At 38.8% G+C, this 20258-nt stretch overlaps 5 protein-coding genes and 2 long non-coding RNA genes across 9 annotated transcripts in view; 3 read left to right on the plus strand and 4 right to left on the minus strand.

Moving 5' to 3' along the window:
• LOC130701096 (nucleolar protein 4-like) overlaps window positions 1-12477 on the minus strand; it is a 59208-nt gene extending 46731 nt beyond the window's left edge. Inside the window, exon 1 of the mRNA XM_057523044.1 lies at window positions 12470-12477. The gene's annotated coding sequence lies outside the window, so the exon portion shown is untranslated. The remainder of the gene's footprint in view (window positions 1-12469) is intronic.
• Window positions 1-15321, minus strand: part of LOC130701133 (ethanolaminephosphotransferase 1-like) — a 64870-nt gene extending 49549 nt beyond the window's left edge. Inside the window, exon 1 of the mRNA XM_059497364.1 lies at window positions 15311-15321. The gene's annotated coding sequence lies outside the window, so the exon portion shown is untranslated. The remainder of the gene's footprint in view (window positions 1-15310) is intronic.
• On the plus strand, window positions 780-5618 carry LOC130701104 (chorion peroxidase-like). Its single transcript, XM_057523059.2, has 13 exons — window positions 780-906; window positions 1935-2122; window positions 2228-2503; window positions 2582-2700; window positions 2780-2931; window positions 2998-3206; window positions 3324-3497; window positions 3578-3964; window positions 4029-4374; window positions 4440-4616; window positions 4682-5031; window positions 5119-5224; window positions 5287-5618. Exons 3-13 carry the CDS (start codon window positions 2278-2280, stop codon window positions 5351-5353), a joined length of 2313 nt encoding a protein of 770 aa, XP_057379042.1. The 5' UTR covers window positions 780-906; window positions 1935-2122; window positions 2228-2277; the 3' UTR covers window positions 5354-5618.
• LOC130701103 (chorion peroxidase-like) lies at window positions 6214-11055 on the plus strand. Of its 2 annotated transcripts, XM_057523058.2 has the most exons (13): window positions 6214-6254; window positions 6739-7653; window positions 7764-7888; window positions 7989-8140; window positions 8205-8413; window positions 8497-8670; window positions 8741-9127; window positions 9204-9549; window positions 9618-9794; window positions 9859-10208; window positions 10284-10389; window positions 10457-10555; window positions 10634-11055. In XM_057523058.2, the coding sequence occupies exons 2-12, from the start codon at window positions 7428-7430 to the stop codon at window positions 10533-10535; spliced, it is 2331 nt and encodes a 776-aa protein (XP_057379041.1). In that variant the 5' UTR covers window positions 6214-6254; window positions 6739-7427; the 3' UTR covers window positions 10536-10555; window positions 10634-11055. The 2 variants fall into 2 exon arrangements, with proteins under 2 accessions (XP_057379041.1, XP_059353147.1); XM_059497164.1 differs by lacking the exon at window positions 10634-11055 and having other exon boundaries at window positions 10457-10560.
• Window positions 11483-11865, plus strand: LOC130701202 (uncharacterized). Its single transcript, XR_009003974.2, has 3 exons — window positions 11483-11578; window positions 11632-11703; window positions 11761-11865. It is a non-coding gene; the product is annotated as an uncharacterized LOC130701202 (long non-coding RNA).
• Window positions 15322-15992: 671 nt separating the features above from the next.
• On the minus strand, window positions 15993-17025 carry LOC132088373 (uncharacterized). The gene is made up of 4 exons (XR_009421890.1): window positions 16746-17025; window positions 16577-16682; window positions 16252-16501; window positions 15993-16188 (listed from the first exon to the last, which is right to left on the minus strand). It is a non-coding gene; the product is annotated as an uncharacterized LOC132088373 (long non-coding RNA).
• On the minus strand, window positions 17023-19918 carry LOC130701185 (DNA polymerase delta catalytic subunit-like). 2 transcript variants are annotated; one of them, XR_009003953.2, is made up of 13 exons: window positions 19829-19918; window positions 19717-19742; window positions 19577-19648; window positions 19454-19511; window positions 19203-19388; window positions 18957-19142; window positions 18364-18759; window positions 17998-18299; window positions 17787-17924; window positions 17636-17726; window positions 17425-17575; window positions 17231-17365; window positions 17023-17151 (listed from the first exon to the last, which is right to left on the minus strand). XR_009003953.2 is itself a non-coding variant. In XM_059497168.1 (12 exons), exons 8-12 carry the CDS (start codon window positions 18108-18110, stop codon window positions 17322-17324), a joined length of 537 nt encoding a protein of 178 aa, XP_059353151.1. In that variant the 5' UTR covers window positions 18111-18299; window positions 18364-18759; window positions 18957-19142; window positions 19203-19388; window positions 19454-19511; window positions 19577-19648; window positions 19717-19742; window positions 19829-19918; the 3' UTR covers window positions 17057-17321. The 2 variants fall into 2 exon arrangements, 1 of the variants encoding a protein (XP_059353151.1); XM_059497168.1 differs by having other exon boundaries at window positions 17057-17365.
• Between the last annotated feature and the right edge of the window lie 340 nt (window positions 19919-20258).

Below are 20258 nucleotides of genomic sequence, written 5' to 3' on the forward strand. Positions count from 1 at the left end.
GAGGGTGGTGGGAGGAGAGGAGGGAGGGAAGGGAGGGCTTGGCGGAAATTGGCGGTGGCGGGACTTGAACCCGAGGACTACAGATTACAAAGCGTGGGTGATAACCACTGTGCCAGGACCGCACATCCCAACCAAACTTAGCTTTGGGTGTCAGGTGTCCATTCAAATAGGTAGCTTGTGTATGTATAACATGAACGGTATATGGCGCTGTGGTATAGGTTACGGATGCCATGCTGATATCACGGATTCTAATCTCTGTAATGATGCTGTTTAAATTTTCTTTCTTGTAAAAAATATATTTAGTCTATATTATTTTGCAAAGCCTATTTTTCTTGTTTTTGTTGTTGTTTTCCTTGTTTTTTGCCCATTTTTCCTTATTGCTTTATAAACTAGAAAAGATTTTTTTTACTTTATTTTTATTTGCAACAATCAAATAATTGCAACGCTGTGATAACAGACGCCCAGAACATGTTGAACAGCTGATAGGCAATTTTATATTTTTCATTAAAAGAAATATCGTCAGAATGTGATATAATTCGTCAAGAACTATTTCACCGGTTTTTTTTTTAATCTGATGAATTAGAGCCTTTACGTAAAAGGTTTACTGTAATTCATGGAAACTCATCAAGGTCAGGAACATCATAAGAAGTTTCCGCAACTCCATGGATCGAGGTTAAACAGCATGCCGACTTCACAAAACGATCCATAAATGGCTGCCGAAAGATCGTTGAGACATGAGTAGCTCAAGCATTGTACAGGTGAACGTCCCTTGCCGTTTCCCTAATATCTCTCAAAGGAAGAGTTCGCGTACATTATGTAACATTTGATGCTGCATTTCCCAAGATTGCAAACGGAGCCTGTATGGGAGAGTTTGCCAGACGAGAAGAAAGGCTGCGTTAATTGAAGGTACCAATTTGAAAAGTATAGAATTGATTTTTATCATCATTCCCTAATGACTTTGTGCTTCCCATTCGATAACCGTATTGTTTCTCGTATTATACCGCAGCAGAATCATTCCTTTCTCATAATCATTAGATCTCGTATATTTGATTTCTGAAAGGGTGGGTCTGATTATGGAAAGTATATACAGAACGTTAGGACGTCCATGCTAAATTTATCGATCTCCAGAATGAATGGAGGAGAATCGAAAAGCTGTATGGTTTCTGATGAGGGGTGAAATCATGTACTCATCTACACTGCCAGAAAACTAATTCTCGTTTTATCCTGCGGCTAGTGTTGTCCTACTACCTCCTCTCGAGCGGTATGTGTGGTAACATTGCAAAATTCCACCACTGTAATCAATATGGAATTTGTAACATTTTTCACAGCCATTCAGCATTTTGTTTTTGTATTGCTGCAAGCGAAAGTTGCTTTTCTTGTGGGTATAATCGCTTCCCACTTTCTCGAGGCGTTTCCCAAAGCGAATTGTTAGTCGTCGAGTGGATAATTAAACATTAATCGTCGGACGTCAATCGTTGTTTCAATTTGTGTCGTTGCACTAGATATTTTGAAAAATAGATCCATTTTGCATAGTACATAATTTACCGTACCTTACGTGACATCTACGGCATCGAAATTGATACCCAGTATTCTTGTTCAATCATTCCCGCTTGGCTGAACTACTTTCACGTATCTGAAACAGTAACCAACAGGACAACGAGCAACCTCGAACCTATAGAAAGCTACAATGTTTTGTTTTTTTGGTACCACCTTTTTTTTTATTTGTTTGTTTTTATTATCTGTATTTTTGTCTTTTGTTCTACAACCATAATTGGGTCTTACTGACAGCAAAGTTAAGCTACTAACCTTCATAATTTTACATTTTATCTATGCATGGATTTCGACGTGTGATGTCGTTTTAAGAGACCGCATTAAACGTTAGTTTGTAAAATAAGATTGTAAACATTCTTTCTTTTCCTTCGGTATCATAACAGACGATTCAAAGGAAGAAGAAAATCATTCGCCTCACCAGTTGAAAACTCATCTGGGTATTTCGAGCAGCCGCAACTTGCAACTTCACAGTGATCGCTTTCTTTTTGGTGATTCATCAGCATGGACAGTATAAGTAGATCTTCTATAGCTACGCTATGATTACATGCAGTCATCCAGAATTTCTCAGACAGTACAGTACTTAAGCAAATTCTCTCTTTACCGACATCTTTCATTTCTTACAAACAAAAGCTTTGCTGGATTGGTTCGTACTTGAGCAGCTCTTTATTTCTTTTAGTCTAGATTTGGCACTTCCTACGAAGGCAACGGACCGTCAGTTTCCTTAAAATGTGGTGGATTTTCCTGATGTTATCTCATGCCATACAAGCTATTTCTCCCAGTGACAATTCAATAAGTTTCTTGACTTATAATGCTTGTGAAAAGCCATTTGTCTGTAAATCGGCTATTCAGTGCTCCATTTGGTATAATGAATTGCAAGCATTACCACCAAAACCTTGCTTTAATTCGGAAGGTTATGTTGGGCTTTGCTGTCCACACGTAGCTAACATAAAACGTAAGTAGGCCATCAGATTTGTTTACTTAAAATTGTAATAAATCTTATTCTAATTTACTTCCTTAATGTGTCAAGCAGCCACTGTATTGAAGGAAACGGGAATAGAAGAGGTGCTTCCGCCTGTCCAGTCTCTTTCTCCGATACTTCTGGAATTAAGTGCTCGTGCTGCTCGGTCCGATTTGAATTACCTCAGTATTGTAAGAAAATGCGCTTATCTATTAAATTTTGTTGCCAAGGATATAATTTCCGTTCAGCTTTAAAAACCAAACAAAACAGATTGAGGAAATTCTCGGTCGTAACGACATAGTGATGCACGAAAATTCAATGGCCAGGACTCATTCAGCCAGTGTGGCTCCTTTCGAAACAACCCGTTCTCAGAGTCAAAAGGCCCTGTTGGTAGTTAGCGCTACCCGTCGTTTACAACACAAGTACTTTCTGTTCAGTGATAAAGTAACAATATTTGTCTATTAAATGATTTTATATTGACATTGAAGATTGGCCCTTTCGCCGGAACGAGCTGGATTCGCATTGCAAGCGATCGATACACGACTGAGTTTTCTCGAGGACACCTGTCCCTTGCTCCCAACCTGTTTGCGCCAAAAATATCGGTCTTTTGATGGAACATGCAATAATCTACGACGTCCTTCTTGGGGTAGCGCTTTGACGTCGCTCGACCGTCTTGCTCCCCCAGAATACGACGACGGCAAGTCATCGATAAAAATGACATTACTTTGTCATCTTCATTTACAAATTTATTCGTTCATCAGAAAATTATTTGGTACGTAATCTATTTTTTCCATTTTTTCCTTGTTACACGTAGGTATTTGGGATCCCAAAATCAGGAAATCGAACAAAGAGCTTCCAAACGTTCGTGTTGTAAGAACAACCGTAGTTACAGACGAGAACCATCCAGCTGTCGATATGACTCATATGCTAATGCAATGGGGTCAATTCGTCGATCACGATATGGTTCAAGTACCAGTCTTTCAGACAGGTAAAACAAAATGAATCAATAAAAAGTCAATAAAGCAGTTAAATTTCCTTATCCTAAACATCCTTATTTCAATCTTTTAGCAAACCAATCAAACATTGAATGCTGCACTCCAGAAGGTGGAATACTTCCACCAGAACTCCGACATCCTCATTGTTTTCCAATTGACATTCCAGCTAATGATCCTTTCTACGGTCCAAGAGGCGTTCGATGCCTGAACTTTGTCCGTTCCATGATTACTCCTCGAACTGAATGCCGAATGGGTTATGCAGATCAAATGAACCAGCTTACTCATTTTATTGACGCATCCCATGTGTACGGGCCATCACCTATCATTGCTGCGAACTTGCGTCAGTTTGTCGGAGGCCTCATGAAAACATCGGTCATCGAGGGCCGTCAATACCCGTTACAAGACTTCCAAGGCAAAAATTGCGTCGGTGTAACTAGGGACACTGGTTGTTTTGTTGCAGGTAAGTGGGAATCTATTATAAATATTTTTACACTTCGTTACATCATTTTTGATCTTTTGTTCAGGAGATAAACGCGTTAATCAAATTATGACGCTTACCAGCTTGCACGTCATCTTTCTGCGTCATCACAATTACATTGCTACAGCACTGAGTGCAATCAATTCTCACTGGAGTGATGAAATTCTTTATCAGGAGACTCGACGAATTATTGGAGCTTTGATGCAGCACATCACCTACAACGAATTTCTCCCATCGATACTCGGCCGCCAGACGATGGAAATCTATGGTTTGACTCCTCAAAGTGCTGGTTATTCATCAAGTTACGACGAAAATGTTAATCCATCAATCACTAACGAGTTTGCCGCTGCTGCTTTCCGTATGGGCCACTCGCTCATTCAGGGATCAATCAAGTATGCAACATCAATCAATTCAAAGTTAAAATCACCTTCTAATTTTTACGTCTTATCCTGAATAGCCTCGTCGAAGAAGATGGCAAAGTCCGTGTGGAGCTAATGCGAAATTGGTTCAACAACCCCCATTTACTTCGCCAATCTGGCCAGTTGGATGCTGTATTGCGCGGCATGATTGACCAATGGCCCCAAAACATGGACGAATGGGTATCTGAGGATCTAACGAATCATCTTTTCCAAAGGTATTAAAAATCTACTATTGCGTAAGACAGGCATAACAACTGTTTTGTGTACAATTTTCTTGAAGACCAAAAAAGGATTTTGGATTAGATCTTATTTCCATTAACCTTTGGCGTGGTCGTGACCATGGGTTGCCAGGTTACAATACTTATCGCCAAGTCTGTGGTTTGCCACCTGCCACGAGTTTTCAAGATCTTTTGACAATAATGGATCACTCGGTAGTAAAACGTTTGGCCTCAGTTTATCGCTCAGTCGACGACATCGATCTTTATATTGGTGGTCTGGTTGAACATCATTTACCTGGCTCAATGCTCGGACCCGTCTTTTCATGTATAATTGCTGAACAATTTGCTCGTTCGAAAGAGGGCGATCGTTTCTTTTACGAACATGGTGGACAGCCCTACTCCTTTACACCAGGTGTGTAGTATACGTTTACCACTTTCTTTTTGGTGGTATTTTTTTACACATTGTGCCTAATATTATCTCTCTATTGTAATTTTTCAGCTCAACTACAAGAAATTCGTAAAATGAGTTTGGCTGCCATAATTTGTGATAATGCTGACAATATAGTGAAAGTGCAACCACTGGTTTTCCGCCATCCTTCTCCCACGTAATGGCTTAACCTGCATCGATGTAGATAAATTTATATAATCTATTATTTTTATTGTTTAGGAATCCTCGCGTTAATTGCAAATCACCAATAATTCCACGCATGAATCTTGCCGCCTGGACCGGATAGCGGGTTTTGTTGAACGCTTTGGACCTTGTACAAATCAGAGCTCTTATTAAATTGTACAGATTATTAGAGCTGGCGGAAAACTAGATCATTATCAAATTGCTCCAAATTGTTTTCAAGGTCAGAATAAAGTAGATGACCATATCGACTGCAAGTTTATGTATATGTTGGTAATCATGGTATTCTTGCCAAAGTCACACTTGTCGCATCTTTAATCATGTAATTGGCGATAAATCATACGTAGTTGTAATTCAAAATGGAACATGGCTTTTTCAATAGACATGAAACGAAATTGTTTAGAAAAAAATTGACAAATTGTCAACGTTGTTATTGGGGTAAATACAATACCATCAAGTGACATGGCGATCTGTTACACATTGTGTAAAATTGCAAGTTCAGGAGAGCACGTTCTGTAGCGAAAAGCGTCATAATGATTTTTGAATTTTTTATTCGTGAAAGTTTCCTCGTTCGATACATATTGTATATCATGGCACCTACGCAAACGCAGTTTTCTAGGTTTGCACTTAAATAGCCATTAGATGTTAATGCCAAACAATTATTGTTAAGTTTAATTGAAATCCAGTTATTGCTGACTGAAGCAAGAATGAAACTTAAGTGTGAAAAGCATGCAAACAATAACATTGCATGCTTTACCACTTGCAAAAGACCTGGTTAGTTGTTACACCGGAAATCAGTCTGGATTTGGCAAATGGTTCCAGATGATTCCTTGACTCTTAAACAATGGGAGCAGCAAGTTACCATTATTTAGAAGTAAAGTATTTTCATTCAGTTTGGTTTACAATTCCGTAACTTACTTTTTTCATTGTGTAATGTAGAAATGTGGCGAAATAGGAATCTAGGTGGTTCACTAGGGTCTCCTGGAATGGCATAAATATACTTGCAAGTAAGTTTAATTTCTAAATTACTTTGGGTTAAGCCTAGAACACTATGCTTTTGTATTTGTAATAGCTTATGCCAACTTGTCTAAACATTCAGATTTAATCCCACAAGATTTTTGTTTTCTTCTCACATGAAAATGAGCAGTAACAATGCATCCATATCCACAGTTTATTTGAAGAAAAGCCTACAATTAGATTGTAGTGGTTTAATAGGAATTGGACCGGCAATTGCTTATTCAGTACTGTACAGCTATATTCTTGTGAACCACATGTTCTTTTGGTTTGTGGTTACCTAATTACAATGGAGAAGTGGTGGTTCACTGATACATAGCACTCGTATTTTCTCATAAATTCTTGATGATCGGCTACCACCAGCAAAATAACCTATATTTCACTCTATCCTTCTTTCACTCTCACGAATGGAATGGATCCCTGTTAAAACTTTTCGAATTTTGTGATTTGCGATTCAAAAGTAATTTTTTTTTATAGGTTCCATAAATATCTATTGAATCGAACCCATGTGAATGGCGTTGCGATTTCTCGAATGTTTTGCATCAAATTATTTACGGATAATGGCACCGTAAAGTGCTACTCAATTCAAGCTTGTCCAATGGGGGACTAAGTGAAGAAATCACTTTCACGTATTCTAACAAGCAATGACACGTTACAGGAGCCTTGAAAAGCGGTATTGGTATGTCCTACTTAATGTAAACTTTATTATTTTCCTTTTTAACCACAAGTTTTAGTGGATAGCTGAACCGCGTTCAATCGTGGCATGCATTATCCTGTTCTATTTGCAAAACGCATACTTTTTTTTTCTTGTCCACTCGAATTTCTAGGGATTGTTCGATGGACCTCAAAAGTCGACAAGTCACACCCTCTCTAAAATGCAACTTGAAATAGATTCGCCCGGAGCCTGAATAGCTTACATTTTCCTATGATTGACGGGAATCGAAAACCCATTTAGATATTTCTCAACTTCTCACCACTTTCTTTTCATTGACTTCATAAAGTAATGACCAGGATTTGTTATAAAAATAGAATCAGTCCATTGGATTCATATCATATTCAGTTGTTCTGTCCGGCAGTACGGGTCTAAGAATTCTATTTTATTTTTTAGAAGAAATATTTGTTTAAGAACTGTAAATCTTCAGTAAACACAAGAAAACAACTACAGAATGCGGTGGCTTCTTCTGATATTACCTACCATTGTCTGGGCCGTTCATCGTGTACCTCATTCAGTTAGTATTGTGCCAAAAAGTGTTTGTGGAAATCAGTTTGTCTGTAAACCAACAAGTCAGTGCTCAGTTTGGTACGCTGAATTTTCTCCATTGCCATCAAAACCTTGCTATGACCCTCGAGGTTCCATGGGGATCTGTTGCCCGGACATCCTTCATGTAAAATGTAAGCCTATTCAAGTAATTTAAATTTGTCTCATCAGTTTTCTTCTGTTATCTCATTTATTAATTTTTTTTATCAATTATTGTTTTTATTGCTCTAATGGTCTTCAATAGCAAGAGCAGTGAAATTTTCGGCAGCCCAAAAGATACGCTTACCTTCACCCGTTCAACATCTCCCGTCGAAACTTTTGGAACAAACTTCTCGTGGAGCTCGTGCGGATTTAACGAACATAAAAATTGTAAGAAAATCCATATTAATTAATTTTCTAATCGCATAAATTAAATAATCAACACATACGTTTTTTTTTTTTTTTTTTTTTTTTTTTAAAAAAAATAAAGATCGAGGAAAATCTAAACCGTAATCAGCTTACTATGAATGAAAACTCAATGGCCTGGACCCATTCACTTAATATGGCCCCATTAGAAATTTCTAGCATTCAGGGAGACAAAGCACTTTTGGTGGTAAATGCTGCCCGTCGTTTACAAGACAAGTAATCTTCCTTGGATGACGAAGCAAGCTATGTTTGATATCGTTCATTGAATTTTTCGTTTAAGGTTGGCGCTTTCACCGGAACAAGCTGGACTTGGACTGCAAACAATTGATACACGGTGGAGTTTGCTACAAGATACTTGCCCTTTGCCGCCTACTTGTTTAGTGGGAAAATACCGATCTTTCGATGGAACGTGCAACAATTTGCGGCAACCTTCGTGGGGCAGTGCTCTGACACCACTGGAACGTTTGGCTCCTCCGGAATACGATGACGGTAATGTAAATATATATTGGATTACGTTTCACTTAAGATGAGCAATCTGATAATTCATTTGATTTCGTTTTCATTGTAATTAGGTATATGGCACCCCAGAATCAGAAATTCGGGCAAAGAGCTTCCAAATGTTCGTGTAATAAGGAGTGTACTCGTGACAGACAAAAACCACCCAGTTGTGGACATGACCCATATGTTGATGCAGTGGGGTCAATTCGTGGATCATGACATGATTCATGTTCCCTCCTTCCGCGCAGGTAAAGTTCTATGAAGCTAAATTCCATTCAGGCTTAGGAGAGCATTAACTCTTACTTTCGTATCGTTTAGCCAACCAATCGAACATTGAATGCTGCACTAAAGAAGGTGGAGTCCTACCACCAGAAATGCGCCATCCTCATTGTTTCCCTATAGACATACCAGTCAAAGACCCTTTCTATGGTCCTAGAGGCGTACGTTGTTTGAACTTCGTACGTTCAATGATTGCACCTCGGATTGAATGCCGAATGGGTTATGCAGAACAAATGAACGAGGTTAACCATTTTATTGATGCATCGCATATTTACGGACCAACACCTGCCATCGCTTCCAGTTTGCGTCAGTTTGCTAGAGGACTTTTGAAAGTTTCGATCATCGAAGGACGACCATACTTACCAGAAGATCCCCTGGATAAAAGCTGCGTGGGTCGGACTCCTGGATTGGGTTGCTTTTTATCAGGTATATCTCATGTACATGTTTAATCAGTTTTTTGTTTTTAGATATTGGGACGTTTTTCTCCCTTGCGTTTTCACAGGTGACACGCGCACAAATCAAATTATGACGCTCACCAGTCTACATATTATCTTCCTGCGTCAACACAATACCCTAGCCACTAAGCTGGGGTCTATTAATCCGCATTGGAGTGATGAAGTTCTTTATCAGGAGACTCGACGAATTATTGGTGCTTTGATGCAACACATCACTTATAATGAGTTTCTTCCTTCTATACTCGGCCGTCACACAATGGAAATCTACGGTTTGACTCCCCAAACCGTTGGTTTTTCATCAAGCTACGACGAAAAAGTTAATCCATCTATTACTAATGAATTTGCCGCTGCTGCCTTCCGCATGGGTCACTCCCTCATTCAGGGAGCTATGAAGTATGCTACGTAGATATACAAGTTTTTAAGCTCGCCGTCTAATCTTAAACGTTTTGCCGTGATTTTAGTCTTGTGGAGGAAGACGGTAAAGTCCGTGTGGAGTTAATGCGTAATTGGTTCAACAATCCCCACCTGCTACGCCGAGCTGGCAAGATGGATGCCGTTTTACGTGGTATGATTGATCAGTGGCCCCAAGAAATGGACGAGTGGGTATCAGAAGATGTCACAAACCACCTCTTCCAAAGGTATTCTAGGCTTTATGATAAAACCCGTTATCTAATACTATTTACGTTTTATTCGTAATGGTAGACCCAAAACGGATTTTGGATTAGACCTGGTATCTCTAAATGTATGGCGTGGTCGTGATCATGGATTACCTGGCTATAACACTTACCGCCAAATATGTGGTTTGCCGCGCATGACAAGTTTCAAACAGCTTTTAACAATCATGGATCGTTCAGTAGTGGACCGTTTGGCTGCCGTATATCGCTCAGTCGACGACATCGATCTTTACATTGGTGGTCTCGTTGAACACCACTTGCCTGGCTCAATGCTCGGCCCCGTCTTTTCGTGTATCATTGCTGAACAGTTTGCCCGTTTGAAAGAGGGTGATCGTTTTTTTTACGAGCACGGTGGATACCTCAGTTCATTTACACCAGGTGAGAAGCAGTATGTTTTATGCCGTTCATTCCTTGCAAATAACCCTTAATGTTTTCGTGTATGTAATGTTGCAGCGCAACTACAAGAAATTCGACGAATGAGTTTAGCTGCTATTATCTGTGACAATGCCGATCACATAGTGAAAATGCAACCATTAGTTTTCCGTCATCCATCTCCAATGTAAATATGGTTTGACTTAACATTCTTTGCGATACCTCTGTTTTTTCACGATATTTGTTTGTTGTAGGAATCCGCGCGTTAACTGTAATTCGGCGCATATTCCTCGTCTGAATCTTGCCGCCTGGAAACAATTAACTCCTTATTAAATATTTCAGTTATATACATAGTAAATCCATATTGTATTTATTCCGAGATTCATGGAAATTAAAAAACAGAGGTTATATGCTGTTTTTATATACTTTAGATGTGTGGATAGACCGTCGGTTGGTGGTTTCCAAGAACGTGGGTTCCAACTTCACCTGATTCAATTGCAATAAGCGATTCACATCGTAGGATTTATTTTCTCCGTCTAATTTACGCACTGAAATGTTAATGCATTTTCGACTAAAATTCAATATTTTTAAAAGTGTGAAAAGGTTATTCACAAGTGAGGATGAAATATAGCCTGTATATATTTACGCAACGTGTCGTTATGTGTGATCATCGCATTTTGACAATGTAGTTCTCTGATGAATCCAGAAAATCGACCATCCCACTCAGTTTGGGAAGGAATCAACAGCCCTATATTTACTTATGTGTGGCAGCACAGAAGTTTCTTGCCAATATCATATATTTGCTAGTTTCAGTTTTGAGTCACAAATGTAATTTACCACATACCGCTTCCAATGTTTGCCTTCAGTAAAAAATGATTCATAAAAATCAATTGTTAGCATTTCTGGCTCATATTTTTGAAGTAAATAAACCCATCTTTCAACAGTGTAGCCAACAGTAGTCTCAAAACTCTGTACTTGATGGACAAAATAGGATGGTTCTCAAGTTCGTCCAACTTGGCAAGGGTTTCTTCATCAACCGTAACAACTCTCGCTTAATTATCTGCACAAAACAAAGGGTAATCTTTAGACAGTTTTTATTTTAAAATATGTTAGTTTGATAATACATAGCCAGATCCTATGGCAATCCGTTTTACATGAAAAAAAAAAAAAAAAATGGCGGAAAAAAAAAAAAAAATCACACTTTTTTCTCTTTTTTCCACCCGTAGCCATCTACCCGTCGGTTTCGTTATTACAAGTATGTATGCAATTTCAGTTAATTGTATGCCATTTGCATTTAATTGAGCAGCGTGGCTGGAGAAAACTGCGTGGCTGGAGGAGCAATTGAAAAATGGATAAGATAATAAAACAAAAAAGTGGTAAGTATAAACATTATTATATTGGTTTTCAATTATTAATTATTGTTTATTAGATCAAATAATGAAGCTGCAGGCCCAGTTATTGGAACAACACAAAATATTAGATAACAACGAAGCTAAGGATGGTAGGCCTAATACGTAATGATTCTATTTATTTGCTTTTATTCATTCGTGTTTTGTAGCTCAAATTTTTGAGTCTACAAGCTCAGCTAGGGGAAAAGAACAAATTGGAACAAAACAGTTTCCAAACAGTGAAGGAGGTTTTTCAAAACTCATCCCTAACTGAACGTGAGGATGAGTTGGCATGTAAGTAAGTAAAAACATTATTATGTTGGTTTTCAATTATTAATTATTGTTTATTAGATCAAATTATGAAGCTGCAGGCCCAATTATTGGAACAACACGAAATATTAGATAACAGCAAAGCTAAGGATGGTAAGGCCTAATATGTAATGATTCTATTTATTTGCTTTTATTCATTTGTGTTTTGAAGCTCAAATTTTGAGTCTACCAGCACAGCTAGGGGAAAAGAATAAATTGGAACGGAACAGTTTCCAAACAGTGAAGGAGGTTTTTCAAAACTCTTCCCTAAGTGAACGTGAGGATGAGTTGGCGTTAGGCGAACACAGTCAGGTACCTAAACTTTTCAAATAAGAATTCAAAATAAGTATAGAATTTTAAAAAACAATTATTTATTGTTAAGTTATTTAATCCATCACCTGACAGTGTGTTAAATTTAAATTCTGTTAGTACTGTACTAAAAGAATTGTTAGTAATAAGTCCATGCAGCGAAGGAACTGAACAATTGTGGGACCGTATTTGGGCCGAAAATGTGTGTGGTACGGAAACCCAGAAATGGCATGAGTTCAACATAAAACATGGATTAGGTACTTTTCGGTTTTTTGTCTATTGAAAAAGTATTTTTAATGCTGTTATTTTGCATTCACAGAATTTTAGCAGGGGATCAAGTCAAGTCTGGAAGTGTAACAGGATGGAAGAGTGAGCCTACAGTTTAAAAAACACTGAGAGTGCATTACCATTAAGGTATGAGGTAAAGTAATAGTGTATGCAAATTGTCTAATGAGAAGTACCATGAATGAATCCTGATAACAGCAATCCTTTATAGTTCTGTCACAGCTAGAAGCCTCAAATAATTCTGCCTCTCTTGCTAAAGAACAACTTGTCCTTTACATTCAGAGTGTTGGTGAAGCTGGGTACTGAAATGGCCCTAAAGATGTTTCACCTCAATGGCATTGCAGTGATGAACATCATACATGAACTCCTTAGGTATGAAAGGAATTTTCTTGAAAATTTTTTGAATTGATGACAAAGCATTTCTCTTCTTTTTTGCAAACCATGTGTAACCTACAAAAAAAAAATTTATCGAATAGGAAAGGATTTTCAGCATACTGGGAACACAACTATCAACAATGCAACATTCTATGTGTGCTATTTTATCATTCAAGAGCCTTATACAATGATTTTCATCTGCAATTTGTATGGCCTTTCCCAAGCTTCTGCCAGAAGTTGAATCTATGAATCATGTAAGTCACATGAGCAACAATTGCTATGCTTAATGGTGTTGTTTTTCTTTTCTCAATATAGGTTAATAGTAACATTGGATCTGAACACATTCTTGGTTGGGGCAAGACACTGAATAAATTACAATGATTGGATGGTTAACATGACATTTCTATATTTCATTCGGATTCACGAGACGGTATTTTATATTTAAAAAATTGAAGTGCATATCTGGGCTCCCTTCCTTTCCGAAGCCCCGTTTCCCCTTGACTCGTAATAAGCCCGTAGGGGGTCATGCCCCTACTGTACGGTATATATAAAAACAACATATACCGAGGTTTGGAGGGCTCTGGCCGGAAAGGGGACGTGGGGTGCCGCTTCGTCCGATGATGTGTTCACGGAGGGTGACGTGGCTGCCCACAAATCCGAACTAAAGGTTAATCGCTCCTGTAAAAATGTTCCAAATCTTCAGCTCTTCTTCCGGCTTCTCTTAGCCAATCACCGGGTAATCTCCCCGGTGGGTCAACAAGGCAGTGTCTCCCCCTGCCTGGGTTGACGGCAACTTTTGAAAAGGTGATTGTGCCTTTTTAAAGTTGCAAAAATAATTGTAATGTGCAGAGAATTGTCAATAAAATTTTTTTTATAAAATATTTTTGCAAAATTTGTTTCTTTCATTGTCTGTTTTTGCTGTGTTCACACATGACGTTTATCAACTATTTATTTTATTTAGCATGCTTAATTTATCTTTATTGTTTTATTTTGCTTTACTTTCATGTTTATAATTTAGACTTTCATTAGCTGACATGGGGATCGAACCCTAGTATTCCAGCGTGACAACCACACGCTTTACTATTATTCCAACCATGAACATATGTATAACTAATGTGGATTCAATAATAAGCTAATGTGAATTTCATATCTATATAGGTAACACAATCCTAAACAATATCATCAAGATCACATGGCATAACGGTAGCATTCTGGCCTGCGACGTAAGAAGTTTGTGGTTCGATCCCCATATCAGTTAATGTATAACTAAATAATAAATACAAAAGTAAATAGTGTAAACTCATTTTTATTGTCCCTCCTTCCACCCACATATCCACCACTATTACATACATTTCAAAACACAAATACAACATACAATACGTACACAAATACACTTAAAACTAACCCGTTGGCTGCCACGCCACCTATCTACAATAGCTACTGTCGCTATCAAAGGGATAGCGACCAAGGGGGCCGGGTGGGCCGGGTTGAGAGGGCGATGAGACCTTTACGGAAATGCACATCTCAGGTCTACATCGCCGTCTCGATCAAGGGATTCCCTGTGGTGCATTGCCTTTGGGGCCATTCGGCCAATCTTGGGCAGTGGCGCTGCTCCACCCCATGGCAGATAGGCCATGGAGCAGAACAGCGCGGCCCGTCCCTGTCAAGCTACAAAAAAAAGGGGATCAAAGTGGGTGGGTGGCAGCCAACGGGTTAATTTGCAAGACATAATACAACATAAAACAAAACACAACCATACCACGAAGACAAGGCGACCACGAGGTGACGAAGGGGCGATAGGGGAGGCGAAGACGGCGTGGCCACGAGGCGAAGACGGGGCGATGGGCGAGGCGGAGACGGGACGACGGGCGAAGCGAAGACGGGACGACGGGCGATGCGAAGACGGGACGACGGGCGAAGCGAAGACGGGACGACGGGCGAAGCGAAGACGGGATGACGGGCGAGGTGACGACGGGCGTGGCGAAGACGAAGAAGGCTTTGTTCTAAATCGTAAAAGTAAAGAAAAAGAACTAATTAGTGGGAAATATAAGATTGTTGTTGTAATCAAACGTTGAAAGCAATTTGACTTACTTCTGCTGTCTGATGGCTAGAAAGACTGTAGGGCCAGCAAATAGGCAGCAGACGGCTAAGAGTTGGCAATTCTATGGTTGAATGTTCAATTTAAATAAAAAAGCAAACTATATGAGGCATAAGAAAAATTCAAAATACCAGTAGAAATTGTGTGGAGGTACATGTATGTGTCCGTTGGTAGGCTAAGTAGAGATTACAACTGCCAAAATGACTGTCAGTACAATTGACACTGCAACGAAGATGAATATGGTGCACCACTCAGATCACGATTGACAGGAGACCATGAGTGGTTAAAGAGTAGAAGAACGATATTATGGTTTTCCTACCCATAGGATTTGCATCTTTGGTGACATTCCTCAACAGGAAGTATTCTTTACAAATGAAGTTTCATGAGCTAAACCTTAAAAGCAAAATCCGTCAATGAGATTCTGATAACAAAACATTAGTCTTATACCTCTCAATGAGCACTGGTATAGTCTGATGAATGCAACGTAGTAGGTTGCTAATAGTTTTTGGGTTTGACAGCTGGCATAGGTGATTACAAGATATGTACCATAAGCACCAAGCATTCTGTGGGCTTCACTTCCAAAACACACTCAGGGATGAAAACGAACAGAAGCACCATTAGATTTTCTTGAGTTTTCCATTGGAACATGGCATATTTAACAGAAACTTTCGAACACAGCTTTCACCGCTCCCATATAGTCGGCAAGTAAATAGTGGCACAGCAGCGTCATCTTGTTTTCCAATTAACAACCGAAAAATTCATCAAAATTGAAAATCTTGCTTTTTTGAGACGGGAACTGCACTGATGTGAACTCTTTAAACATACTTTTAGAGCGTGAATCCCCCCGCCCACCCCCATAATGGCTACTACCATTTCAATTTTTTTAAAACAAATACAGCGACCAAAACCACGAACGGCATTTTAAAAATATAGCGATTTAACATGTTTTTGAGCCCAATTTTTTCACTCTTTTATTTATTTATCCAAAAACCTAGATATTTCTAGGATAATACATGATTTGGGTCTCTGGATTGTTAGCTAGTCAACATCGGTATGATAATACACTTTTCTTTTTTTGAACAGCTGCAATGGTATTTCGGTTATAAGTTCCACGGCAAAATTTCTCCATTGAGACAAGGACGCCAATTGTGCGTTATCTTGCGCCTATTTTCAATTAAATAGATACGCCGTCATTTTTCTGCCCGGAAGAGCTCACTTTGGCCTGGAATATTGTTTTGAATGGTGTAATTAGTATACATTGCATACATTAGATTGAATCAATTACTTCTTGGCATACGTTCTTTAATTGTGTGAGGCTGTCAAATCGTCGACAGGCGGTATCTAAAGGAGGAAATCAGCTAAGAGCTTGCGGACTCATCAATAAATGCAAAACTATTAAAAAATTATAAAGATAGCCTGAAACCAAATTGTAAAGAAAATTTAATTTTAGTTTCCAGCACTTCGGTACAGGTATCATCGTCAACGTGGGCGAAGGTGATTTTTCCATGTTCATTGAATCAGGTCACCAACTTCTACTAGATGAGTCAAGAGGAAATGAGGTTACACGAACAGAAAATTAACCATACAATTCAACTGATAGATAAGAATACCATGATGCGTGGAAGTGAAATACACCACATCACAACTGTTAAAACTGTCAGAACATTCACCACCCATGCAAAACATTTTCTGATTCATTGATGTTCATCACCTAGCCTATACCAAGAAAACCAAACACAATTAGTGCGGAACATTTTGCTGATGAGAGTTAACATATACCTGACAAATTTACTGCAGACCAGCAATTCCTGATGGACTCCCACACAACATTCCAGATAAACAAACCAGTAGTAATTCCTAAACAAACATCTTGCAATTGTGGTAAATATAATGCAGTAACCGGTAAATATAACATCTCACATGAACAACAAATGTGAACGGAACCATTCGAAAAAGAAGTAAACAATTTCAAAAATGAATTTGCACAAAAAGGATTTTAAAATTAATTTTAAAATAAATTAAATAAACATAATTGTTAAGCAAATCTCACTGTGTACCTTTTTATTGGTTGAATTTGGAAATGGCTTACTAGTTGGAATAAGTTTTTTTTTCTTTTACCCCAAATTTGCTTTCCGGGCAGCGCACTTCCAACCTTGTCTGCTGATCACAGTATCTGCATGACCCGCTGCAGAATTATCACAAGTTTAGAGGAAACAAACGGTTCCATCATGTCAAGCAAATAAATGCGATGAGTCCGTGTTTACGTAGCAACAACGATTCCGCTTTAGATCCAAGTATGGGTTCAAAAATCCAAACAAAGGGTTTTGAAAGCTGATTTTCCAATTATATTGGGCATCAATAGGTACGCTGTGTTCCAGGACAAAAATCGGGTCTTCCGCCTAAAGAAGACGTATGAAAACTTAATAGTTCATGAGAAATTTGAAATCCAAAGACGAACCTTGAGGTTCGTTTTTAGCAGCTGCGATAATGATATACGGAACTCGATCCCCTAATTTTGGGGTTGTACCAGCATCTCGCTTACGCATCTTGTGAGCTAGTTCCACATGTGCTTGTTTGCTGGCGTAGTCTTTATCTGTTTTAGTCAGATCCTTTTTCATAAAAGGCAAACGGATAAAATCACAGTATTCCAAAACATATTTACGCTCTACCTTGGTAATCACTAGAAGTGAGATATCGACTTTGTTGCACAGCAAGTCGGAAATTGTTTGTTTGGCGTATTCTAAGGCTGCATCCGGGTCTCTAAGAGAAAATATCAAACCCTCAAACTTCGCATACTAAAATTGATGACTTTTTGTTTACCGCTCCATCAAAATTTTCTGCAGACAGCTATTGATAAGATTGGCAACGAGTTGGCAATTATCACGACGAACGGTTTCTATATCTTTACAATCCATTTTGTCAAACTTTTCAGGTTTGGTCCAATACAATCCTGCATACCTGTGAAGACAGAAACAGTCAGTACAACTGGTATCTCATCTAACAAGTCTTTATAAATCAGAACCGCAATTACCTCTTTTTGTTGATCAATAAATAGGGGTAATCGACTTTTCCCAATTCCAAATTAATGGGTTTGACAAATTTTGCCGACACAAATGCGGCAGCTTCTCGATGATAATTATTCATAATCCAGGGATATTACTTTGGCGTCATGGGCATAGCCATTCTCGACGCAAAATTTAGACTCCACATCCTCTCTTGTTTTCTCAATCATAGTTCTGCCAAAAGCCGTCACACTTTGCCAAATTTCCAGACAAGGCAATTTTCCGACTTGGGCGCCAGTGAAACCGTAAACATACAAACACGACGGATTCCCTACAGAGAAACAAATAGCATTACATCAGTCAAACCTCATATTCAAAAGCCATCGAGAAAATACTTTCGGAGGCATCGTTGGATGGTTGACAATTTTTTCAATATCGGGACCGAAACCCATAAAGCATTCGATCAGCTTCGTCCAAAATTAAAAACCTGGCCGTCGAGAAGTAAAATACTCCAAGGTCGAGAAAATCCTCGAGTCGCCCCGCGGTCGCGACAAGAGTATTTCACCCAGCTTGAAGATTTGACCGCTGATGGCTCGTGACAGTTCCTTCATATATAATGACAGATTTTAAAACCGAATTGTAGGAGAATTTACACGACCCGCGGTGAATTCGAATCGAAAATTCACGAGTGAGTGCGACAATTACAACTTCTGGCTTTTGAACCATGGCGGGGACGCACCAGCAACACCTTGTTCTAACAATATGTTCATAACCGGTACTAAGTACGCCGCCTATATGAAGAAATGTGAAATTTTAGATGACTTAATCAACGAATGTCACGAAGGGTTTGTTGAGTATCTTAGATGCAATTGGACCTTTTAGCAGTCGTCAATCACCGACTTACCCAGTTCATACCGACCCATTCGAATCAAGTTAGTACGAGGGCATCAGGGTTTCAAAATTACACAGCGTTAATTAATTGGATTACCGTTTTGCCGGAGCCCGTGACAGCACAAGCAATCAAATCTTTTTTGGCAAGAATAACTGCAACTGAAGCTTTCTGTACAGGTGTTGGTTTGATGTAGCCAGAATTCTTAATGTTTTGAAGTAGTAGTGGGCGCAGGCCGGCTTCTTCGAGTGATGTTATGTATTGAGGTACATCTGTTCCTGTAACCTAAAGCAAACCCAATAGATATTTTCAAATCATAAAATACTGTTTCGAAAAATGCCTTACCTGGATTCGATGGAGAACGACTTTATCAAAATTGTTATAGCGTTCCCCACAGACGATCCCACTTAAACAGTTCCTTTTCATCGCATGTCACAGCTTCCGGAATGTATTGTTCACGCGGCTTTCCGTTTTTCGTCAATTCACGAATAGATTCGTGCAGCCTTTCGAGGTCTGGCCAACTTCATGACACTAGGGGTAAGACAATGAACACTGGAACATAAAATATTTGTTGTGAAGATACAATTGATGTTTACCTTGTTACACTTGCTGCCACCAATGATCCTTGTGGAAAATCCCTTGCTACATGGCCCGCTTCTTGGTTGGAAATGAACACTAAACTGTAGTAAAAGAAAACTAGATACGAGTCTCATATTCACCTTATGACACCTACATGCTCGACTCCCACCTCCTCCTTGTGGGCATTACATGGAAAAATGTCCTTTTGCGAACTGTTTAATAACTATGGATTAGCCAGACTAGAATGTACTAACCCGAATAGTATTTGTATTTTTCTTACCTCATGGCAAGTACGACTTCCACCACCTAATCTTTCGAAGACAACAAAATTTGCCCAACTCAAAATTATTCAAACATTAGTATCAGCTATTAATTATTATCTATTAGCGTACCTTGAAAAGCGTTGAAAAATGAGTAAATTAAACGCCAAAAATCGCCAAAGCCACGAGGTCAAGAAGCAAAATCGAGCGAGGAAGGCAGACTGTACGCGCTAAGCCAATATCAAGAAATATGCCTGAAAACAGCTGCCCGATGAGCCACGGTTTAAGGCGCCTCTTGTGGACGCAAAGGTCATTACGAGAAACTTTATCCGTCACAAACTAAATGTTTTTAAACAAATTTAAAGTAATCATCCAAATCAAGATTTAACTTTAAAAAAAAGAAAAAAAGCGTAATACTTGGGGAAACACACTTTCATTTCTTGCTCCTTTCCTTTAGTTTATTCCAAAATGGAGTATGATGGTTTTTCGTTAACTAAATTAACTAGAAATGTGACCGGTAGATGGCAATAGCAGTAAAACAGAAAAAAGGCCAATATTTTTT

Source organism: Daphnia carinata, chromosome 10 (genome assembly GCF_022539665.2).
Source record: "Daphnia carinata strain CSIRO-1 chromosome 10, CSIRO_AGI_Dcar_HiC_V3, whole genome shotgun sequence".
Taxonomy (NCBI): Eukaryota; Metazoa; Arthropoda; class Branchiopoda; order Diplostraca; family Daphniidae; genus Daphnia; species Daphnia carinata.

What these genes read in the sequence shown, in the direction of transcription:
- LOC130701104 (XM_057523059.2), top strand. Translation starts at nt 2,278, where the DNA reads ATGTGGTGGATTTTCCTGATGTTATCTCATGCCATACAAGCTATTTCT. An exon ending in CTCATTCAGGGATCAATCAA is followed by an intron (nt 4,375 to 4,439) that starts GTATGCAACATC and finishes TATCCTGAATAG; the next exon opens with CCTCGTCGAAGAAGATGGCA. An exon ending in TTCCGCCATCCTTCTCCCAC is followed by an intron (nt 5,225 to 5,286) that starts GTAATGGCTTAA and finishes TTTATTGTTTAG; the next exon opens with GAATCCTCGCGTTAATTGCA.
- LOC130701103 (XM_057523058.2), top strand. Translation starts at nt 7,428, where the DNA reads ATGCGGTGGCTTCTTCTGATATTACCTACCATTGTCTGGGCCGTTCAT. An exon ending in ATTTAACGAACATAAAAATT is followed by an intron (nt 7,889 to 7,988) that starts GTAAGAAAATCC and finishes AAAAAAATAAAG; the next exon opens with ATCGAGGAAAATCTAAACCG. An exon ending in TGTTCCCTCCTTCCGCGCAG is followed by an intron (nt 8,671 to 8,740) that starts GTAAAGTTCTAT and finishes CGTATCGTTTAG; the next exon opens with CCAACCAATCGAACATTGAA.
- LOC130701185 (XM_059497168.1), bottom strand. Translation starts at nt 18,110, where the DNA reads ATGAATAATTATCATCGAGAAGCTGCCGCATTTGTGTCGGCAAAATTT. An exon ending in TTATTGATCAACAAAAAGAG is followed by an intron (nt 17,925 to 17,997) that starts GTAATTGCGGTT and finishes CTGTCTTCACAG; the next exon opens with GTATGCAGGATTGTATTGGA. An exon ending in CACTTCTAGTGATTACCAAG is followed by an intron (nt 17,576 to 17,635) that starts GTAGAGCGTAAA and finishes TTTATGAAAAAG; the next exon opens with GATCTGACTAAAACAGATAA.